The 19,275-nt window shown below is 42.0% G+C and overlaps 1 protein-coding gene across 4 annotated transcripts in view; it reads right to left on the bottom strand.

The window, feature by feature from the left end:
- The window catches only part of LOC147012186 (pleckstrin homology domain-containing family G member 1-like), a 180,318-nt gene that overhangs the window by 65,849 nt on the left and 95,194 nt on the right, over positions 1-19,275 (bottom strand). For all 4 annotated transcript variants that reach the window (XM_085855996.1, XM_085855995.1, XM_085855997.1 and 1 more), the window contains 4 exons: positions 6,797-7,099; positions 6,273-6,407; positions 3,332-3,432; positions 3,151-3,220 (listed from right to left, as the gene is read on the bottom strand). In XM_085855996.1, the coding sequence (XP_085712122.1) occupies positions 3,151-3,220; positions 3,332-3,432; positions 6,273-6,407; positions 6,797-7,099 (609 nt within the window). The remainder of the gene's footprint in view (positions 1-3,150; positions 3,221-3,331; positions 3,433-6,272; positions 6,408-6,796; positions 7,100-19,275) is intronic.

The raw sequence follows: 19,275 nt of genomic DNA, 5'->3' as shown, positions 1-19,275 counted from the left end.
CTCTCTATCATTCTCTCTCTATCATTCTCTCTCTATCATTCTCTCTCTATCATTCTCTCTCTCTCTCTCTCTCTCTCTCTCTCTCTCTCTCTCTCTCTCTCTCTCTCTCTCTCTCTCTCTCTCTCTCTCTCTCTCTCTCTCTCTCTCTCTCTCTCTCTCTCTCTCTCTCTCTCTCTCCGATGACATTGCGAAAAGGCAAAATACGTTGGCACTAATTGAATAATTGGCCATTAAAACGAAATTGCGAATAATCGTGACTGCGGTATGCGAACTTCCGGACAGTGAGGACTTCACTTCTGGACTTCCGGATTGTGACGAGTACTGTATTGTTATGTCTGAGGGGGGGGGGGGGTATGCATTCAAAGGGTAATTAGGATGTTTAATTAGGTATGCCATGCTGTTCGAGTTGTACCAGGATCTCGATGTAATAAGTATCAATTCAGTGGTGATAAGTTGTCTAGTAAATGTCCATTTCTTTAAGGGGGAAATGATAATTGTGACGTAATTAGATAGGGAGACGGGATAGGGTAAGTGTGTCTGCATAAACCCTGTTAGTATTCCCTGGAGGCTTGCCGTGACGTCACAGGACAGTGCTGCGGATGGCTCCGCCCCGTGATCACGATTGGCGGAAGGCGACGGCGGAAGGCCAATAAAACGGCTCGATGGGAAGTGACGAGGACTCGAGGATAAAAAGGTTCTGTTCGGGGGGAAAAGGGTGGGAGGAAGAAGATCGAGAAAGAAAAACCGTTTTGGTGGAGGCTGTTGTGCTGGGAGCGTGCTGTTTTGTTGCGCTGATTCGATCCTGGATTCATCGTGTCTCATGGCCTTGCTGTGCCTCGTGCCTCACCTCGGTTGGCTCTGGGGTTCTGCTGGCTCGGAGTACAGGGTCGAACGGCGGGCGGACCTGCCTCCCTCTCCTGCTTGCCACTTGGCGCCAGAACTGGCTCCCTGGCGGCTGTGAGCGGACTTGCGCCGACACCAGGAGGTCGACAGCACCACGGTGTCTCCTGCCCCTGCCAAGCGCAACGCCAGCTCGTCCGACGCCAATCCAGGGACTGTTGCGTCTACACCACGGGCCAGCCTGACCACCAGGACCAGCTACGTTTTGTGTGTGTGTGTGTGGTGTGTGTGTGTGTGTGTGTGTGTGTGTGTGTGTGTGTGTGTGTGTGTGTGTGTGTGTGTGTGTGTGTGTGTGTGTGTGTGTGTGTGTGTGTGTGTGTGTGTGTACCTGGCGCCTTAGAGGGTTTGAGATTTGTATATCCATTGGAATTGTTTGTGTTTTCCCCACGCCCGAACCCACACCACCATCCAGTCGAATCGCCCCGGATCCCTCCTCTTGCCGAGTATTATTATTTCTGGTTAGAGAAATAAACGTTATTAACTCAGTGAAAAGCGACTTGTGCCACCTTCCTCGGCCCGTTTGCTGTAGAGTGATTAAAACCGCCATCTTTGGGTTATAAAAAAATAAACCGCCTCCATCGTTTCGGCTCATTCTACGTTGGCGGGACTGTTCAAGTCCCGTGGACGTCACAGTATTCTTTCTCGATTTATCGACTTACTGTATTCTTTCTTTCTAGATTTCTTTCTTGATTTTCTTAAACACAATGCCCCAATCCAGTCGTCGTTTACGACAGCGAAGGAACGAAGCTGCGTGTCATGCACGTGCAATGGATTCTAACGAAGCACGAGCTGCTCGCTTGGCAGACAACACTGGACGCGAGGCAAGGCGCCTTGAAGAAGAAACTGATGAAGAACGAACCGCTCGCTTGGCAGACAACATTGGACGCGAGGCAAGGCGCCCTGCAGAAGAAACGGATACGGGCACGCACGTACGGGCGAAGGAACGGCCTGTGCAGTTGTTTCTGGTACGCGGTTTGAATTTTTTTGTTTTGTTTTGTTTGCACGTACGGCCATGCACGTATGGGCATGCACTAGTTTCTTTAAATCACAAGAACATGCCACAAGATTGCTATCTTATTTTGATTGAAATAATGTTGATGAGAAATGCCATGAACACTGGTCGCAATAAACACAAAACAAATTTATTAAAGTTATTTTTTTGTTTTACATCATCTGACGATATTTTTTTAATGCAATCACTTACATTCCCAATAGGGCACCGACCTGTAAATGCGTTAACTTTGATTATGTCATAAACAAGCAAAGCCATAAAAAACATGAACACATTGGAAAGGATGGAAACCCACCAACAGCAGGGTGGAGGGACACAGCAGAGGAACACTCAGAGGGGATAAAGGAGGGAGGGGTGGGGGGGGCGGAACTCCCTCTGAGCTCAGAAATTTATGATTTACACCTGTAATAAAAAAAATTGCAATAATTTATACACAATATGAGGTCTGCTCCATCAGTATGTTGCAAACTAACAAACTGATTGAGCAGACCTCATATTGTCTCACTCTCACCACAGGCAGGTCTGTGGTCTTTCCGTCTTCTACCGTCTCTTCTCTGGCATCATGCCCCCCCCCGCTCTGTCTGTTATACCATATTGACAACACCTCTCTCTTCCCCCCCCCCATTTTTTCACCTCATGTCCCCCGTTCTCTGTCCCCCCCACCCCCCATATTTTCGCAAGGTGCTCAAGGTCTGCCAGACTCTCATTCCTATTTTTTCCTGCCTCGAGAACAAACTCCCACACTCTCTTCAATCCCACACTTCCCCCCAGGTCTTCAAAACAGCTGTTCACCACCATCTCATATCTTCCCCATACAAAACCATGATCTTTTCTACCACCATTAATCTACCCCAAACCCACCTCCTTCAATGTCCCTGTTTTCCTTCCTGAAAGTCCCTGTATGTCCATCTTGTTTACCCCGTGTACCCCGTGTACCATCCATCTCCCTTCCACAGATATCCTAATGTCTCTGCTCCCTACTACTGTTGTGCTTCCCTCTTCCGCCCCTCTTATCTCCTGCTCTCTTTGTTACATGTTCTGTGTGTTAGCTCTTATTGCATATGAGCCTCGACGTTGTATACAAAAAAAACTGCAGCAGTTGGTAGTACTTTGAGCAATTATTGGTTGGCTGTGCTTTTTCTTTCTCTATTTTGAAAAATGGATGGTCCCAACCCCCCTCCCCCCCCCCCAATCTAATGTTGAATGTGTGTTATACGCATGTTTCCAAATTAAATTACCTTGTTGATGAAGCATTCGGATATGCAAACTGGATCAAGATTACAACCTTCCAATGTGTCCAATAGATTTCTGCACACGTGAGACAAGACATTGGCCATTTAATCTGTACATGTTCCTTGTTCTTCGCACTGTCGTTATTTTTGACAAAATTATATTTTTTCAAACATTGCTTGCTCCTACCTGTTGAAGTCAAAAATCTTCTCAATGTTGCTAAAGACAGTTGATAATTTGTCCTTCTTGGAGCGAAATTCTGTGGCTTGGCGAAGATTGTACAAGTACCCCTGACAGAGAAGAATCCAGGTATAATTATACTATTATTCAGCAATATATTTATGAAATAAGCATCTATTGTATTGGAAGTATGGCACTATATTTCAAAAACATACAAGTTATTTATGAAACCTTGGTTAAGTACATCCAATAACTGACATAGATCTTTACAAGGATAGCATCACAGACTATGACTTACAAGAGACAATCGTTGCATTATTTTCATCATTCATGGACAGCACTATTTTGAACTTAATGCCCTCATCAGGAGGGAGCTCGAGCTTATTTAAATGTAATCCCAAAGCACAGTCAGCTTTCACAGCCAAGCAGCAACATCACACCAAAGGCAGCAAAACAGAAATAACTAGAAGGGCACTCGGTAGAGCGCATACCTCTGCCACACAATGCCTGATCCAGTAGAACATATCAGGCCCAATAAAATTTTTTCAAATATCATGTTAAATATCATTTTTGGCCCCATCTCTCAATGGTGAAGAATAACTTAAAAAATTATCAGATCTCGATCCAGATCTTGATCTTCAACAAAATTGAATCGATTCATCCTTGTCACACACCCAACGTTTCCACCAAGTTTCGTCCAAATCCGTCCTTAACTTTTTGAGATACTGTGCTATATATCCTTTTTATGTATGGTGTTGCCTTAATGGTTAGGGTGGTGTGCTTGGGTTCCCAGAATCCTGAGTTCAAATCCCCCTTGGCTGTTGAATTAATGCCAGGTGGGGTTGACCTGGCCTGTCATCCTTCTGAGGTCGGCGAAATGACTGCAGCATGCTGGTATCCTGTGTCGGAGTGGCGACCCGTCCAGGATTGTGCCCAATAGCCAAGGAGACTGCTTAAGGCAGCACCAACACTCTGCACAGAGAATGGTCCCAATGGATGGATGGATAAATATCCTTTTTGCCCAATCTCTTAATGGTGAAGAATCACAAAAAATTCTAGTCTCTGGATCCGGATCTTCACCAAAATCTAATCAGTGTGTCCTTGTTACACACCCAACCTGCCCACCAAATTTCATCCGAATCCGTCTGCAACTTTTTGAGATATCCTGCACACAAACAAACAGACAACCAGACAGACAGGTGAAAACATAACCTCCTTCCACCTTCTGTGGCGGAGATAACAAGGGAGTTCATAGAACACTCCATGCAGTCTTCCGAAAAAGGACATGGGAATTAAGGGTCTTTTAAACTCCTGCTTTGTGTTTCTGAGCATGATCTATATTTCCAATGAGCTGCTATTTTAGTCTAAATCTCAATATTCACAAACGCTGAGAGCCAAGCTGGCGTAAAATGGCGTAATATTTTGTCCAAGCTAAACTGGAGGTTTTTTTTAAGTGTCAAAAAGGCAATTTGTGTTCTGCAGTTTTCAAGTATGTAATTTAATTGAAATAAAATAAAAGTTTTAAAGGCTGCAAAAAATAAAACATTTTCAGAAGTGTACCCCTGTTGATGCACTGTCTTTTACACCACCTTATTTAGCATGTTAAATTAGTTCTTCGTTCCTGTTTTTTGTGTCCTGTATAACGTCCCTAAATACAGTAAGTTTCCTGTTTGAAATGATTTTGAATTTTGTTAGACTGCCAGACAGGCAGACACAGTAAAACAATTACGTTACTCCTCTGGGTGCATGTTTGATCGGGATGAGATTCCAAACAATTTGTCTAATTTAGAGCCAAAGTACTGCTAAACTGCAGGTTCGTGTTCCGATTCATGTTATACAGTGTTCAAAATGTAAAATCAAATTGAAATCTAGTCGTTCCTTGATCATCGACTCACGTCTGTTGACAGACAGGCAGACGGAGTGAGTCAATTGCTTCACCTCCCCCAGGCAGAAAGAGCATTCCTTTCCTTTAGTAATTCTCTGCAGATGACTGTAGTTGGACCCGTTACCAACTATAGTATATAAGAGTTCAACTCTCGTATACTATGGATCTAAATGTAGCATTTTGCCTGGGTCAGGGTAACAATATTGACCATTTAACAATGCAAAGCCTCATTAGGTATACAGATTACTGTGAATCTGAGAATTATAATGATTGACATGATAGTATATCTGTGTGCAGATTCAGACTTGTGCACCAACGTACATTATAACAGCCTGTCCTGTGTTGGCCCTTCGGGAATAGCCGAGACCAAAAACCTGAGTGTAAAAAGAACGAATGTAGTGGTCGATACAAGGACAGAATATGAAGAGAAAATTAAAGGGAAAGCAGAGGGTATAATAATAACGAAAAGCAAATGCATTTCACAGCTCTCATCCATAATGAACAGCCATGAGTGGTTAATCTCACTTGAAAAGGGAGAGTGCTGGAATGGTGTGTTTTGTACGAAGTACAGGATGGAATTTTAAACAACTCTGATGAACCCCAAGCTGACTATGCAGGTTAATAAGCTCTGTATTTTTCACAAAAACACAATGAACATGGCACATCTTTTCATAAAGTGCATTCCAAAAGGGAATTGGATAAACATAGTGACAAAGGGAAGAGGGATAGAAATTGCTGTGACACAAGTAGGTAGGTAGGTAGTTAGGTAGGTTTGGGTGTGTGCACCTGAGTGTAAATGTATGCATATGTATCTGCTGTTTTCTTTGGCAAAATCTCCAACTTTATAAACCCTGGTTTGGAAGCTAAAACCTTAAGATCACGACCTCACAATTTATAACTAAGACCTTGAGGATACTCGTACCGTGCACTTTATCACGTCAGGTCACTTTACTAAATTGCATGCTTTTGGGGAAAGTGGAGAAAAAATCTGATATGTCAGCAATGCACACACACTTATATATCATGTAAATATATGGTTTAGGAAATGTCAGTAAGGTTGCTTACCTCTGTAAGACTTCTCAGATCTTTGACGTAAGCTCTTTCTGTGTCCAAAAGCTCCAATGCCACGTTCTGAGATGACCAGGAAATATGGTGCATCTCAGCACCAGCACTTTCCACCAGGTTAATTGCTCTACCACTCTGTTAATGCATCAATGAAGTAACAAAGAAACGAATGAGCAAAATTTTGTAAAAACCAAATATTTGGCCAAAAATAATAAATGCACTTTGAGGGGGTTGGTCAAAAAGTTCCCCCCCCCCAAGTGCATGAAGGAATGGTTCTGCACCAGAGAAATCTCGGCACAGATGACATTATAATTTTCCCTGTCGTTTAGAGTTGGTGTCACACATGCTATTGAGTTTTCTGATTCCGATGGAATAGAAGCTGTTTTGTGCTTCAAAGCATTTTGAAATGGGGAAATCTTTTAGACTCCCTTTTTTTCATGAGATGAGAATGCAAAAAATATGTTAGTTAAAAAAAAAGGAATAGATCCTTTAGTAATCAACACAAGTTGATAACTTGCATTTACCTGTGAAGTTCTCAGGTGGATTGGAGGAAGCTCCGACCACTCTCGGTCACTTGCTTCGCCTGCTGAGTAACCTGAGTCTGCCCCATGACGGGGTGATTGTGGACGAGTTGGGCTACTGGCCACAGAGTCCCGTGATGAGAGGGATGAGGAATCCAGGCTAAAGCGTTCTCCTCTGATTCCAAGCATGGGTGGTCCACCGTTTCCAATGGATAGCATGGTGGGACCATCAAAAGGCTTTTCATGCTCCACTTGTTGCAGTTCCATGGAGGTTACATAGGCCTCAAGATTTCTTCTTTGTTGTTTCTTTTTCCAAAAGAAAAAAAAAACACAGCAACTCCAAATGAGGTCTTTTATAAGTCGTTACAAACCTCCACAAATTTGAGACAATCAGGAACTGATCTTCAGGACTTTTCTTTGCTTCTCGCTGTTATTTAAGAAAGTCTGCAAAATTCATAAGCAGAATCATATTTTCACTAGCACATGAGGTTTTCTTGTTTTCAATTTCAGTTTTTCGTTGCAATTGGTCACAAATATGAAATGTCACAGAAAGAAATCTTTACTACCAGCTAAGCTATTTTCAGAAAACCATCTGGAGCCATCCGACGGGAAATCATTACCTTGTGCATTATCGTCAAACTGCATGGAAGGAATGTCATAATTGCTCTGTTGTGCAGTGCAACGGGTCTTCTGCATTTGAAACCAAACAGTCTGCTAATTAAGTTAACAAATGATGATGAAACTCGGTTGCTAGCAGTTTGTTTTCTTTTTCGTGTCTGGATGGTGTGTCAAAATTTTTGCATTATGTCGTAAAAAAAAACAAAAAACCCCATCAACTTGATGATGAATCAAATTTGTTCTCCCAGTTGCGTCATCATTAGGGTACAAGCCATCCTGATGCAATGCCCTGAATATCAGAGTGTGGGTTGGGTAATTTGCTGGGTACTGGCATACAATGGCTTACTCTTTTAGAAAAGACCGATAGGATTTTTAGATCCACAAGCAAATGCTTAATAGAAAATGAATACAATTGATATTTCTGCATGGAGGTTTTGTTTTTTTCTTCTCAATCTTTCACTGACTAAGTTATTGTATTAATTACAGAGTTCATAGAACACCTTAACTCTGCAGTCTTGAGATAACAGTCTTTCAACTTTTGCTTTGCATTTCCGAGTACATTCTATATTTACTATGAGCCGCCATTTTGACTGAACGTGATATTATCCAATGCTGAAAGAGTGCGCAGCAAATTTCATTGGTCGAGATGACGTAAAATGGCATAATATTTTGTCCAAGTACTGCTAAACGAGAGGTTTTATTGTTATTTTGTATGCAGCCCGTGGCGGCTAGTTGCATCATTGCTGGGAGCGTGGCTTTGCCGATGATGCAGTGCCCCCAGTGGTTCCAGTAAGCTGGTACTCATTTTGCCAACCTCGGAAGAACAACAGGCTGAATCAACCCATCTGGTGTTATTTAACGGAAAAAAACAGGGGCTCAAGCTGAAGACCCTTAAGATTTTAAGCCAGCAACTTTAACCGGACGTAAACAGCGTAAACGAGGGTTTTTTTGGAAGTGACAAGAAGGTGCTTCGTGTTCTAATATGTTCAAGTAGATAATTCAATTAAAATAGAAGAAAAGGTTTAAAGGCTGCAGGAAAAAAAATTCTCAGAAGTTTACTGCTGTTGATGCACCCTCTTTTACTGCACCTTATTTAATGCATTAAATTAGTTATTTGTGCCTGTTTGTGTCTTTTATGATGTCCTTAAAAACAGTAAGTTTCCTGTTCAGAATGGTTATCAATTTTGTTGAACTGCCAGACAGACAGACAGACAGACAGACTAATAAAAGTACCTTACTCCTCTCTGCGCATGAGCGCTCGGGATGAGATGCCATACAATTTGCCAAATTCAGAGCTAAAGTTCTGCTAAACTGCAGGTGCTGTTCCCATTCATATTTCGATTAGTGTTCTAACGTGTTTAAAAATATAACATTCAATTGATATGAAGTAGTTCTGCGATCATCAACTGATGTTTATAGACAGATAGAGACAGACTGGCAAAGTTAACCAATTGCTCAACCCCGCTTTTTGCTTCGCGCAAGCAGGAGACAAAGGAAACGAGCATGTACACAATTTAGGATGGTTCATCACAGCAGCAACGCTTCCATTGTCAATACAAACAAATGTGTATCTTCGCCAAAAATGTGACTAAATTTGAGAATCATGTTGAGCAAATCTAACACATCCTCCCAACCTTGGTACACTGAATCCAGCGGTGTGGCAGCCTTAAAACAACTTGCGTTCTCCTCCTCGAAAGCAAATCCGACTGAGGACAACCTCAGACCATTCCACAAAGCCCGCAATAAGTGAGCAGCATGTCTACCCTCAGGAGAGCCAGAAAACAACATCTGTCCAATTTCAAGAATGAGCTTTCAAACTTGTCTCTTTCCTCGGAAACCTGGTGGTGCCTTGTCAAGTCCGTCTGTGGTGCATGTTCCCATTCACCTATTCCCTCACTTCAAATGGCACCGCAACTGACTTCACCCGTGAGAAGGCCGAATGCCTCAATTATGTGTTTGCTTCAAAATCTTGTGTCCCCCAACACCTCCTCGAGGTACTCATCCTTCCCTGTCATACCCAACTGCTCCTGGACTCTGTCTTTTGCACTTGAAAAGGTGGAGAAAGTTCTTTCAACCCTCGACTCTGACTCTGCAACGAGAGTGGACGGCATCAGCTCACAAGTCCGAAAAAAAACCCTGCTCTGCTGCTCTTGCACTTCCTGTGTCTGCTCATTTCACCCTGTTTATGTCATAGGTCATTTTCCGTTTGCTTGGAAATCAGCCGACATCACTGCAATGAATAAAAAGGTGCAAAAACGGATCCTCTTAACTGCAGACCAATCAGCTAACTTCCATTCATCAGCAAACTCATGGAATCCATCATAGCAGTTGACATAAAATCATTCCTTTTCTCCATCGACCTCTTCTCAAATGATCAACTTGAATTCAGACCAGGATGCTCTACCTTGAACTTGCTGCTTCTACTCTCCCAACAATGAATGGAGGCCCTCAATATCAAACGTGAGATCAGGGCCATCTCTCTGGACATATCTCGAGGTTTCGGTACAGTCTGGTATCTCGTCTTTCTCTCCTGTGTCTGGCTCTGGAATCCAAGAACTCCACTCACCAGTGTCTGCTTATGGTATCCGAGGCCAACTCCAATCATAGAACACTGACTTCCTCTACTCATACGGCCAACGTGTGGCTCTCAACTGAATCCTTTCTTCTCCTCTCCCTGTCAAGGCTGGAATGTCCCAAGGCAGTGTTGTGTGCCCAGTCCTATTCCTGATTTCATAAATGATCTCTCTGACTCTCTGGGAAATCCTCTTTATACACTTACTGATGGCTCCACCCTCTGCCGTGACATCTTTCATCCTTCTGACAGTTGGGTGGCAGCCTCTTCCATCTCTTCAGACCTTTACAAAATCACAAACTGGTCAAGCACTTGAAATATGTGTCTCTGTCTCTGTCAATGCCTCTGTTTCTGTCTCTGTGAAAGTACCAGACTGGTACTGCAAATTCTCCCATCTACTTTCTCAACAACTTTCCATTTACTTTCCTGGGTCTCACTCAGCTGTGATCTCTTTTTGGCAAACCACATTCCAAAGTTGGCCTCCAAAGTCAGACATCCTTCTCACCTTCCACCATGGGCATCCTTCATCATGCAAAGTCCTTTCTTGGCACATCTGAACTCCTATCCACCTACAAAACTTTTATCCACAGCTTGATGGAATACTGTTCTCCCCTCTGGGCTGGCACCCTGCCTCACACTTTGCTCAGATTGATGCCGTGGAAACAAAGGCCTTGAAGATCATTAAAATCTCACACGATGAAGCTGATCATATATAGACGCATCAGTTCGCCATCACCGACAGGTCGGTGGTCTCTGTCTCCCTCCACCTCGTTTCTGGTCTTGCACTCTTTGCCCTCCCAGTGCTTTGTCCCCCCCCCCCCCTCAAAGTTTCTGCAAGGCTCACATGGTCCACCATCAACCGCCTCCTTGTAAAACTGCAACAATCCAGAACAACTGCTCACCTCCACTCATTCGCTCCTCTTTTTTCCCCATCTGTGAAATGAACTTCCACACTCTCTTAAATCTCATTCTTCACTCCAGGTCTTCAAAACAGCTGGTCACCTCCATCTCAGATCATGCCCCACCCAAAACCATGACTTATTGTTTTATTTACACTGGATAAACCACCCTCCATCCCTCCCAAAATTTTGCTTCCATATCCACCTTGTCCCCCACTTGAGTTCTCCCTTACCCCTTCATCATCATCATCATCATCACCATCATCATCATCATCATCCGCATCCCTTGCTGTCCGTCTCCTTCTAGCTTCTTCCCCGGCCCTGCTGTTGGCGTTTCCCCCCTTCTCCTTCTGCTGTTCTTTTTGTTATGTTGAGTCCTGATCTGTTCTGTGTTTTAGCTCTTCCACGAGCCTTGACCATGTAAAAAAAAGAAGTGCTTAATTAAACATCGGTCTGACATGAGGAAGCAAACTTACATTTGAACCGCCTCGTCTGGGTTTGATTCCCGACCTGACTATAAACTGTTGCACTGGTGCTTCACAGGCAGGGTGTTGCATCATTAAGTGTACCTCGGATGGATGTTTAGGCCTAAGTCACATTTTCTCTACGGCGAGGAAACGGCGGCCGTACGCCCTCTGAATTGACAGCAACGTGCAGAGTTTCTGTGGTGCCCTCAGGGTGGCCCTATGCCGTTTGGCTATCTTTTACAGGCCGGATGGGTCGCCGTGGAATTATAACGTGGAGTTAAAACTTTTTTCATTTCCACGTTCACCTTAGGGCCCCCCTGCGGTCGCCTTGTGTCTGCCTTGAAAATTCTATGGCCGCCGCAGGAACGCCCTAAGGTCACCGTGCTACATCAAATCAAAGACTGTACGGCACCCCCACGTTTTCTGTCTCCACAATTTATAAATACACCGTGCGGCAACCCGAAAAATAAAAACATGTGACTGCGACATTGTGTGACCGTGGAAATACTGCGGCCGCCGTAGAATTGCTAGTGGCTGTAGATTTTGTAGACTCCACGGCCACTGTGGCAAATGTGACTGAGGCCGAACCATGGAGGAGTTTAAGCCATGATCTGCTTGGCTTCAACATCATTGCGAGCAGTACCGGAGTAACCACAATGTGAATGCTTTATCGATTTAATGCAGACAGATAAATCACCGGACAGATAAAGTATAGGAGAGATAAAGTATAGGAGAGATAAAATATCGGACAGATAAATCAACGGAAATATAAAACACTGAACAGATAAAGTATCGGAGGGATAAAGCACCAGACGGATAAAGTATCAGACAGATAATGCACCAGACAGATAAGGTATAGGACAGATAAAGTATCGGAGAGATAAAGTACTGAAGAGATAATGCAGACAGATAAAGCATTGGAGAGATAATGCATCAGAGAGATAATGCAGACAGATAAAGCACTGGAGTGATAATGCAGACAGATAAAGCATTGGAGAGATAATGCGGACAGATAAAGCACTGTAGAGATAATGTGGACAGATAATATATTCGAGAGATAATGCAGACAGATAAAGCACTGTAGAGATAATGTGGACAGATAATGCATTAGAGAGATAATGCAGACAGATAAAGCACTGGAGAGATAATGTGGACAGATAATGCATTGGAGAGATAATGCAGACAGATAAAGCACTGGATAGATAATGCAGACAGAAAATGCATTGGACAGATAATGCAGACAGATAAAGCACTTGAGAGATAATGTGGACAGCTAATGCATTGGAGAGATAATGCAGACAGATAAAGCACTGGATAGATAATGTGGACAGATAATGCATTGGAGAGATAATGCAGACAGATAAAGCAATGTTGAGATAATGTGGACAGATAATGCATTGGAGAGATAATTCAGACAGATAAAGCAATGCGGACAGATAAAGCATTGAAGAGATAATGCAGACAGATAATGCACTGGATAGATAATGTGGAGAGACAATGCATTGGAGAGATAATGCAGACAGATAATGCACTGGATAGATAATGTGGAGAGACAATGCATTGGAGAGATAATGCAGACAGATAATGCACTGGATAGATAATGAAGACAGAAAATGCATTGGAGAGATAATGCAGACAGATAAAGCACTGGAGAGATAATGCAGACAGATAAAGCATTGGAGAGATAATGCAGACAAATAAAGCACTGGAGAGATAATGCAGACAGATAAAGCATTGGAGAGATAATGCGGACAGATAAAGCATTGGAGAGACAATGCGGACAGATAAAGCATTGGAGAGATAATGCAGACAGATAAAGCACTGGATAGATAATGTGGACAGATAATGCATTGTAGAGATAATGCGGACAGATAAAGCATTGGAGAGATAATGCAGACAGATAAAGCATTGGATAGATAATGTGGACAGATAATGCATTGGAGAGATAATGCAGACAGATGATGCATTGGAGAGATAATGCAGACAGATAAAGCACTGGATGGATAATGCGGACAGATAAAGCACTGGATGGATAATGTGGACAGATAAAGCACTGGATGGATAATGTGGACAGATAATGCATTGGAGAGATAATGCGGACAGATAATGCATTCGAGAGATAATGCGGACAGATAAAGCACTTGAGAGACAATGTGGACAGATAATGCACTGGAGAGATAATGCAGACAGATAAAGCATTGGAGAGATAATGCAGACAGATAAAGCACTGGAGAGATAATGCAGACAGATAAAGCACTGGAGAGATAATGCAGACAGATAAAGCACTTGAGAGATAATGTGGACAGAAAATGCATTGGAGAGATAATGCAGACAGATAAAGCACTGGATAGATAATGTGGACAGATAATGCATTGGAGAGATAATGCAGACAGATAAAGCACTGGATAGATAATGTGGACAGATAATGCAGACAGATAAAGCACTGGATAGATAATGTGGACAGATAATGCAGACAGATAAAGCATTGGAGAGATAATGTGAACAGATAAAGCATTGGAGAGCTAATGCGGACAGATAAAGCACTGGAGAGATAATGTGGACATATAATGCACTGGAGAGATATTGCAGACAGATAAAGCACTGGAGAGATAATGCAGACAGATAAAGCACTGGAGAGATAATGCAGACAAATAAAGCATTGGAGAGATAATGCAGACAGATAAAGCATTGGAGAGACAATGCGGACAGATAAAGCATTCGAGAGACAATGCGGACAGATAAAGCATTGGAGAGATAATGCGAGCAGATAAAGCACTGGATAGATAATGCAGACAGAAAATGCATTGGAGAGATAATGCAGACAGATAATGCATTGGAGAGATAATGCAGACAGATAAAGCACTGGAGAGATAATGCAGACAGATAAAGCATTGGAGAGATAATGCGGACAGATAAAGCATTGGAGAGACAATGCGGACAGATAAAGCATTGGAGAGACAATGCGGACAGATAAAGCATTGGAGAGATAATGCAGACAGATAAAGCACTGGATAGATAATGTGGACAGATAATGTATTGGAGAGATAATGCGGACAGATAAAGCATTGGAGAGATAATGCAGACAGATAAAGCATTGGATAGATAATGTGGACAGATAATGCATTGGAGAGATAATGCAGACAGATAATGCAGACAGATAAAGCATTGGAGAGATAATGTGGACAGATAATGCATTGGAGAGATAATGCAGACAGATAATGCAGACAGATAAAGCACTGGATGGATAATGTGGACAGATAATGCATTGGAGAGATAATGCAGACAGATAATGCATTGGAGAGATAATGCGGACAGATAAAGCACTTGAGAGACAATGTGGACAGATAATGCACTGGAGAGATAATGCAGACAGATAAAGCATTGGAGAGATAATGCAGACAGATAAAGCACTGGAGAGATAATGTGGACAGAAAATGCATTGGAGAGATAATGCAGACAGATAAAGCACTGGATAGATAATGTGGACAGATAATGCATTGGAGAGATAATGCAGACAGATAAAGCACTGGAGAGATAATGCAGACAGATAAAGCACTGGATGGATAATGTGGACAGATAAAGCACTGGATGGATAATGTGGACAGATAATGCATTGGAGAGATAATGCGGACAGATAATGCATTGGAGAGATAATGCGGACAGATAAAGCACTTGAGAGACAATGTGGACAGATAATGCACTGGAGAGATAATGCAGACAGATAAAGCATTGGAGAGATAATGCAGACAGATAAAGCACTGGAGAGATAATGCAGACAGATAAAGCACTGGAGAGATAATGTGGACAGAAAATGCATTGGAGAGATAATGCAGACAGATAAAGTACTGGATAGATAATGTGGACAGATAATGCATTGGAGAGATAATGCAGAGAGATAAAGCACTGGAGAGATAATGTGGACAGATAATGCATTGGAGAGATAATGCAGACAAATAAAGCACTGGATAGATAATGTGGACAGATAATGCAGGCAGATAAAGCATTGGAGAGATAATGCAGACAGATAAAGCACTGGATAGATAATGTGGACAGATAATGCAGACAGATAAAGCATTGGAGAGATAATGTGAACAGATAAAGCATTGGAGAGCTAATGCGGACAGATAATGGATTGGAGTGATAATGCAGACAGATAAAGCACTGGAGAGATAATGCAGACAGATAAAGCACTGGAGAGATAATGTGGACATATAATGCACTGGAGAGATATTGCAGACAGATAAAGCATTGGAGAGATAATGCAGACAGATAAAGCACTGGAGAGATAATGCAGACAAATAAAGCATTGGAGAGATAATGCAGACAAATAAAGCATTGGAGAGACAATGCGGACAGATAAAGCATTCGAGAGACAATGCGGACAGATAAAGCATTGGAGAGATAATGCGAGCAGATAAAGCACTGGATAGATAATGTGGACAGATAATGCATTGGAGAGATAATGCGGACAGATAAAGCATTGGAGAGATAATGCAGACAGATAAAGCATTGGAGAGATTATGTGGACAGATAATGCATTGGAGAGATAATGTGAACAGATAATTCATTGGAGAGATAATGCGGACAGATAAAGCATTGGAGGGATAATGCGGACAGATAAAGCATTGGAGATATAATGCAGACAGATAAAGCATTGGAGAGATAATGCGGACAGATAAAGCATTGGAGAGATAATGCAGACAGATAAAGCATTGGAGAGATTATGTGGACAGATAATGCATTGGAGAGATAATGCGAACAGATAAAGCTTTGGAGAGATAATGCGGACAGATAATGCGAACAGATAAAGCATTGGAGAGATAATGCAGACAGATAAAGCACTGGAGAGATAATGCAGACAGATAAAGCACTTGAGAGATAATGTGGACAGATAAAGCATTGGAGAGATAATGCAGACAGATAAAGCATTGGAGAGATAATGCAGACAGATAAAGCACTGGATAGATAATGTGGACAGATAATGCAGACAAATAAAGCATTGGAGAGATAATGTGAACAGATAAAGCATTGGAGAGCTAATACGGACAGATAATGCATTGGAGTGATAATGCAGACAGATAAAGCACTGGAGAGATAATGCAGACAGATAAAGCACTTGAGAGATAATGTGGACATATAATGCACTGGAGAGATAATGCAGACAGATAAAGCATTGGAGAGATAATGCAGACAGATAAAGCATTCGAGAGACAATGCGGACAGATAAAGCATTGGAGAGATAATGCGAGCAGATAAAGCATTGGAGATATAATGCAGACAGATAAAGCATTGGAGAGATAATGCGGACAGAAAAAGCATTGGAGAGATAATGCAGACAGATAAAGCACTGGATAGATAATGTGGACAGATAATGCATTGGAGAGATAATGCGTACAGATAATGCATTGCAGAGTTAATGCGGACAGATAAAGCATTGGAGAGATAATGCGGACAGATAAAGCATTGGAGAGATAATGCAGACAGATAATGCACTGGATAGATAATGTGGAGAGACAATGCATTGGAGAGATAATGCAGACAGATAATGCACTGGATAGATAATGTGGAGAGACAATGCATTGGAGAGATAATGCAGACAGATAATGCACTGGATAGATAATGCAGACAGAAAATGCATTGGAGAGATAATGCAGACAGATAAAGCACTGGAGAGATAATGCAGACAGATAAAGCATTGGAGAGATAATGCGGACAGATAAAGCATTGGAGAGACAATGCGGACAGATAAAGCATTGGAGAGACAATGCGGACAGATAAAGCATTGGAGAGATAATGCAGACAGATAAAGCACTGGATAGATAATGTGGACAGATACTGTATTGGAGAGATAATGCGGACAGATAAAGCATTGGAGAGATAATGCAGACAGAAAAAGCAGTGGATAGATAATGTGGACAGATAATGCATTGGAGAGATAATGCAGACAGATAATGCAGACAGATAAAGCATTGGAGAGATAATGCAGACAGATAAAGCACTGGATGGATAATGTGGACAGATAATGCATTGGAGAGATAATGCGGACAGATAATGCATTGGAGAGATAATGCGGACAGATAAAGCACTTGAGAGACAATGTGGACAGATAATGCACTGGAGAGATAATGCAGACAGATAAAGCATTGGAGAGATAATGCAGACAGATAAAGCACTGGAGAGATAATGTGGACAGAAAATGCATTGGAGAGATAATGCAGACAGATAAAGCACTGGATAGATAATGTGGACAGATAATGCATTGGAGAGATAATGCAGACAGATAATGCACTGGATAGATAATGTGGAGAGACAATGCATTGGAGAGATAATGCAGACAGATAATGCACTGGATAGATAATGTGGAGAGACAATGCATTGGAGAGATAATGCAGACAGATAATGCACTGGATAGATAATGCAGACAGAAAATGCATTGGAGAGATAATGCAGACAGATAAAGCACTGGAGAGATAATGCAGACAGATAAAGCATTGGAGAGATAATGCAGACAAATAAAGCACTGGAGAGATAATGCAGACAGATAAAGCATTGGAGAGATAATGCGGACAGATAAAGCATTGGAGAGACAATGCGGACAGATAAAGCATTGGAGAGATAATGCAGACAGATAAAGCACTGGATAGATAATGTGGACAGATAATGCATTGTAGAGATAATGCGGACAGATAAAGCATTGGAGAGATAATGCAGACAGATAAAGCATTGGATAGATAATGTGGACAGATAATGCATTGGAGAGATAATGCAGACAGATGATGCATTGGAGAGATAATGCAGACAGATAAAGCACTGGATGGATAATGCGGACAGATAAAGCACTGGATGGATAATGTGGACAGATAAAGCACTGGATGGATAATGTGGACAGATAATGCATTGGAGAGATAATGCGGACAGATAATGCATTCGAGAGATAATGCGGACAGATAAAGCACTTGAGAGACAATGTGGACAGATAATGCACTGGAGAGATAATGCAGACAGATAAAGCATTGGAGAGATAATGCAGACAGATAAAGCACTGGAGAGATAATGCAGACAGATAAAGCACTGGAGAGATAATGCAGACAGATAAAGCACTTGAGAGATAATGTGGACAGAAAATGCATTGGAGAGATAATGCAGACAGATAAAGCACTGGATAGATAATGTGGACAGATAATGCATTGGAGAGATAATGCAGACAGATAAAGCACTGGATAGATAATGTGGACAGATAATGCAGACAGATAAAGCACTGGATAGATAATGTGGACAGATAATGCAGACAGATAAAGCATTGGAGAGATAATGTGAACAGATAAAGCATTGGAGAGCTAATGCGGACAGATAAAGCACTGGAGAGATAATGTGGACATATAATGCACTGGAGAGATATTGCAGACAGATAAAGCACTGGAGAGATAATGCAGACAGATAAAGCACTGGAGAGATAATGCAGACAAATAAAGCATTGGAGAGATAATGCAGACAGATAAAGCATTGGAGAGACAATGCGGACAGATAAAGCATTCGAGAGACAATGCGGACAGATAAAGCATTGGAGAGATAATGCGAGCAGATAAAGCACTGGATAGATAATGTGGACAGATAATGCATTGGAGAGATAATGTGAACAGATAATTCATTGGAGAGATAATGTGGACAGATAAAGCATTGGAGGGATAATGCGGACAGATAAAGCATTGGAGATATAATGCAGACAGATAAAGCATTGGAGAGATAATGCGGACAGATAAAGCATTGGAGAGATAATGCGGACAGATAAAGCATTGGAGAGATAATGCAGACAGATAAAGCATTGGAGAGATAATGCAGACAGATAAAGCATTGGAGAGATAATGCGAGCAGATAAAGCATTGGAGATATAATGCAGACAGATAAAGCATTGGAGAGATAATGCAG

The sequence above is a fragment of the Eptatretus burgeri genome, chromosome 15 (assembly GCF_056783735.1).
Source record: "Eptatretus burgeri isolate ZD-2024b chromosome 15, Ebu_testis_v1, whole genome shotgun sequence".
NCBI lineage: Eukaryota > Metazoa > Chordata > Myxini > Myxiniformes > Myxinidae > Eptatretus > Eptatretus burgeri.
The sequence above is the reverse complement of the archived record's forward strand: the minus strand, read 5'-3'. Positions and strand labels throughout refer to the sequence as shown.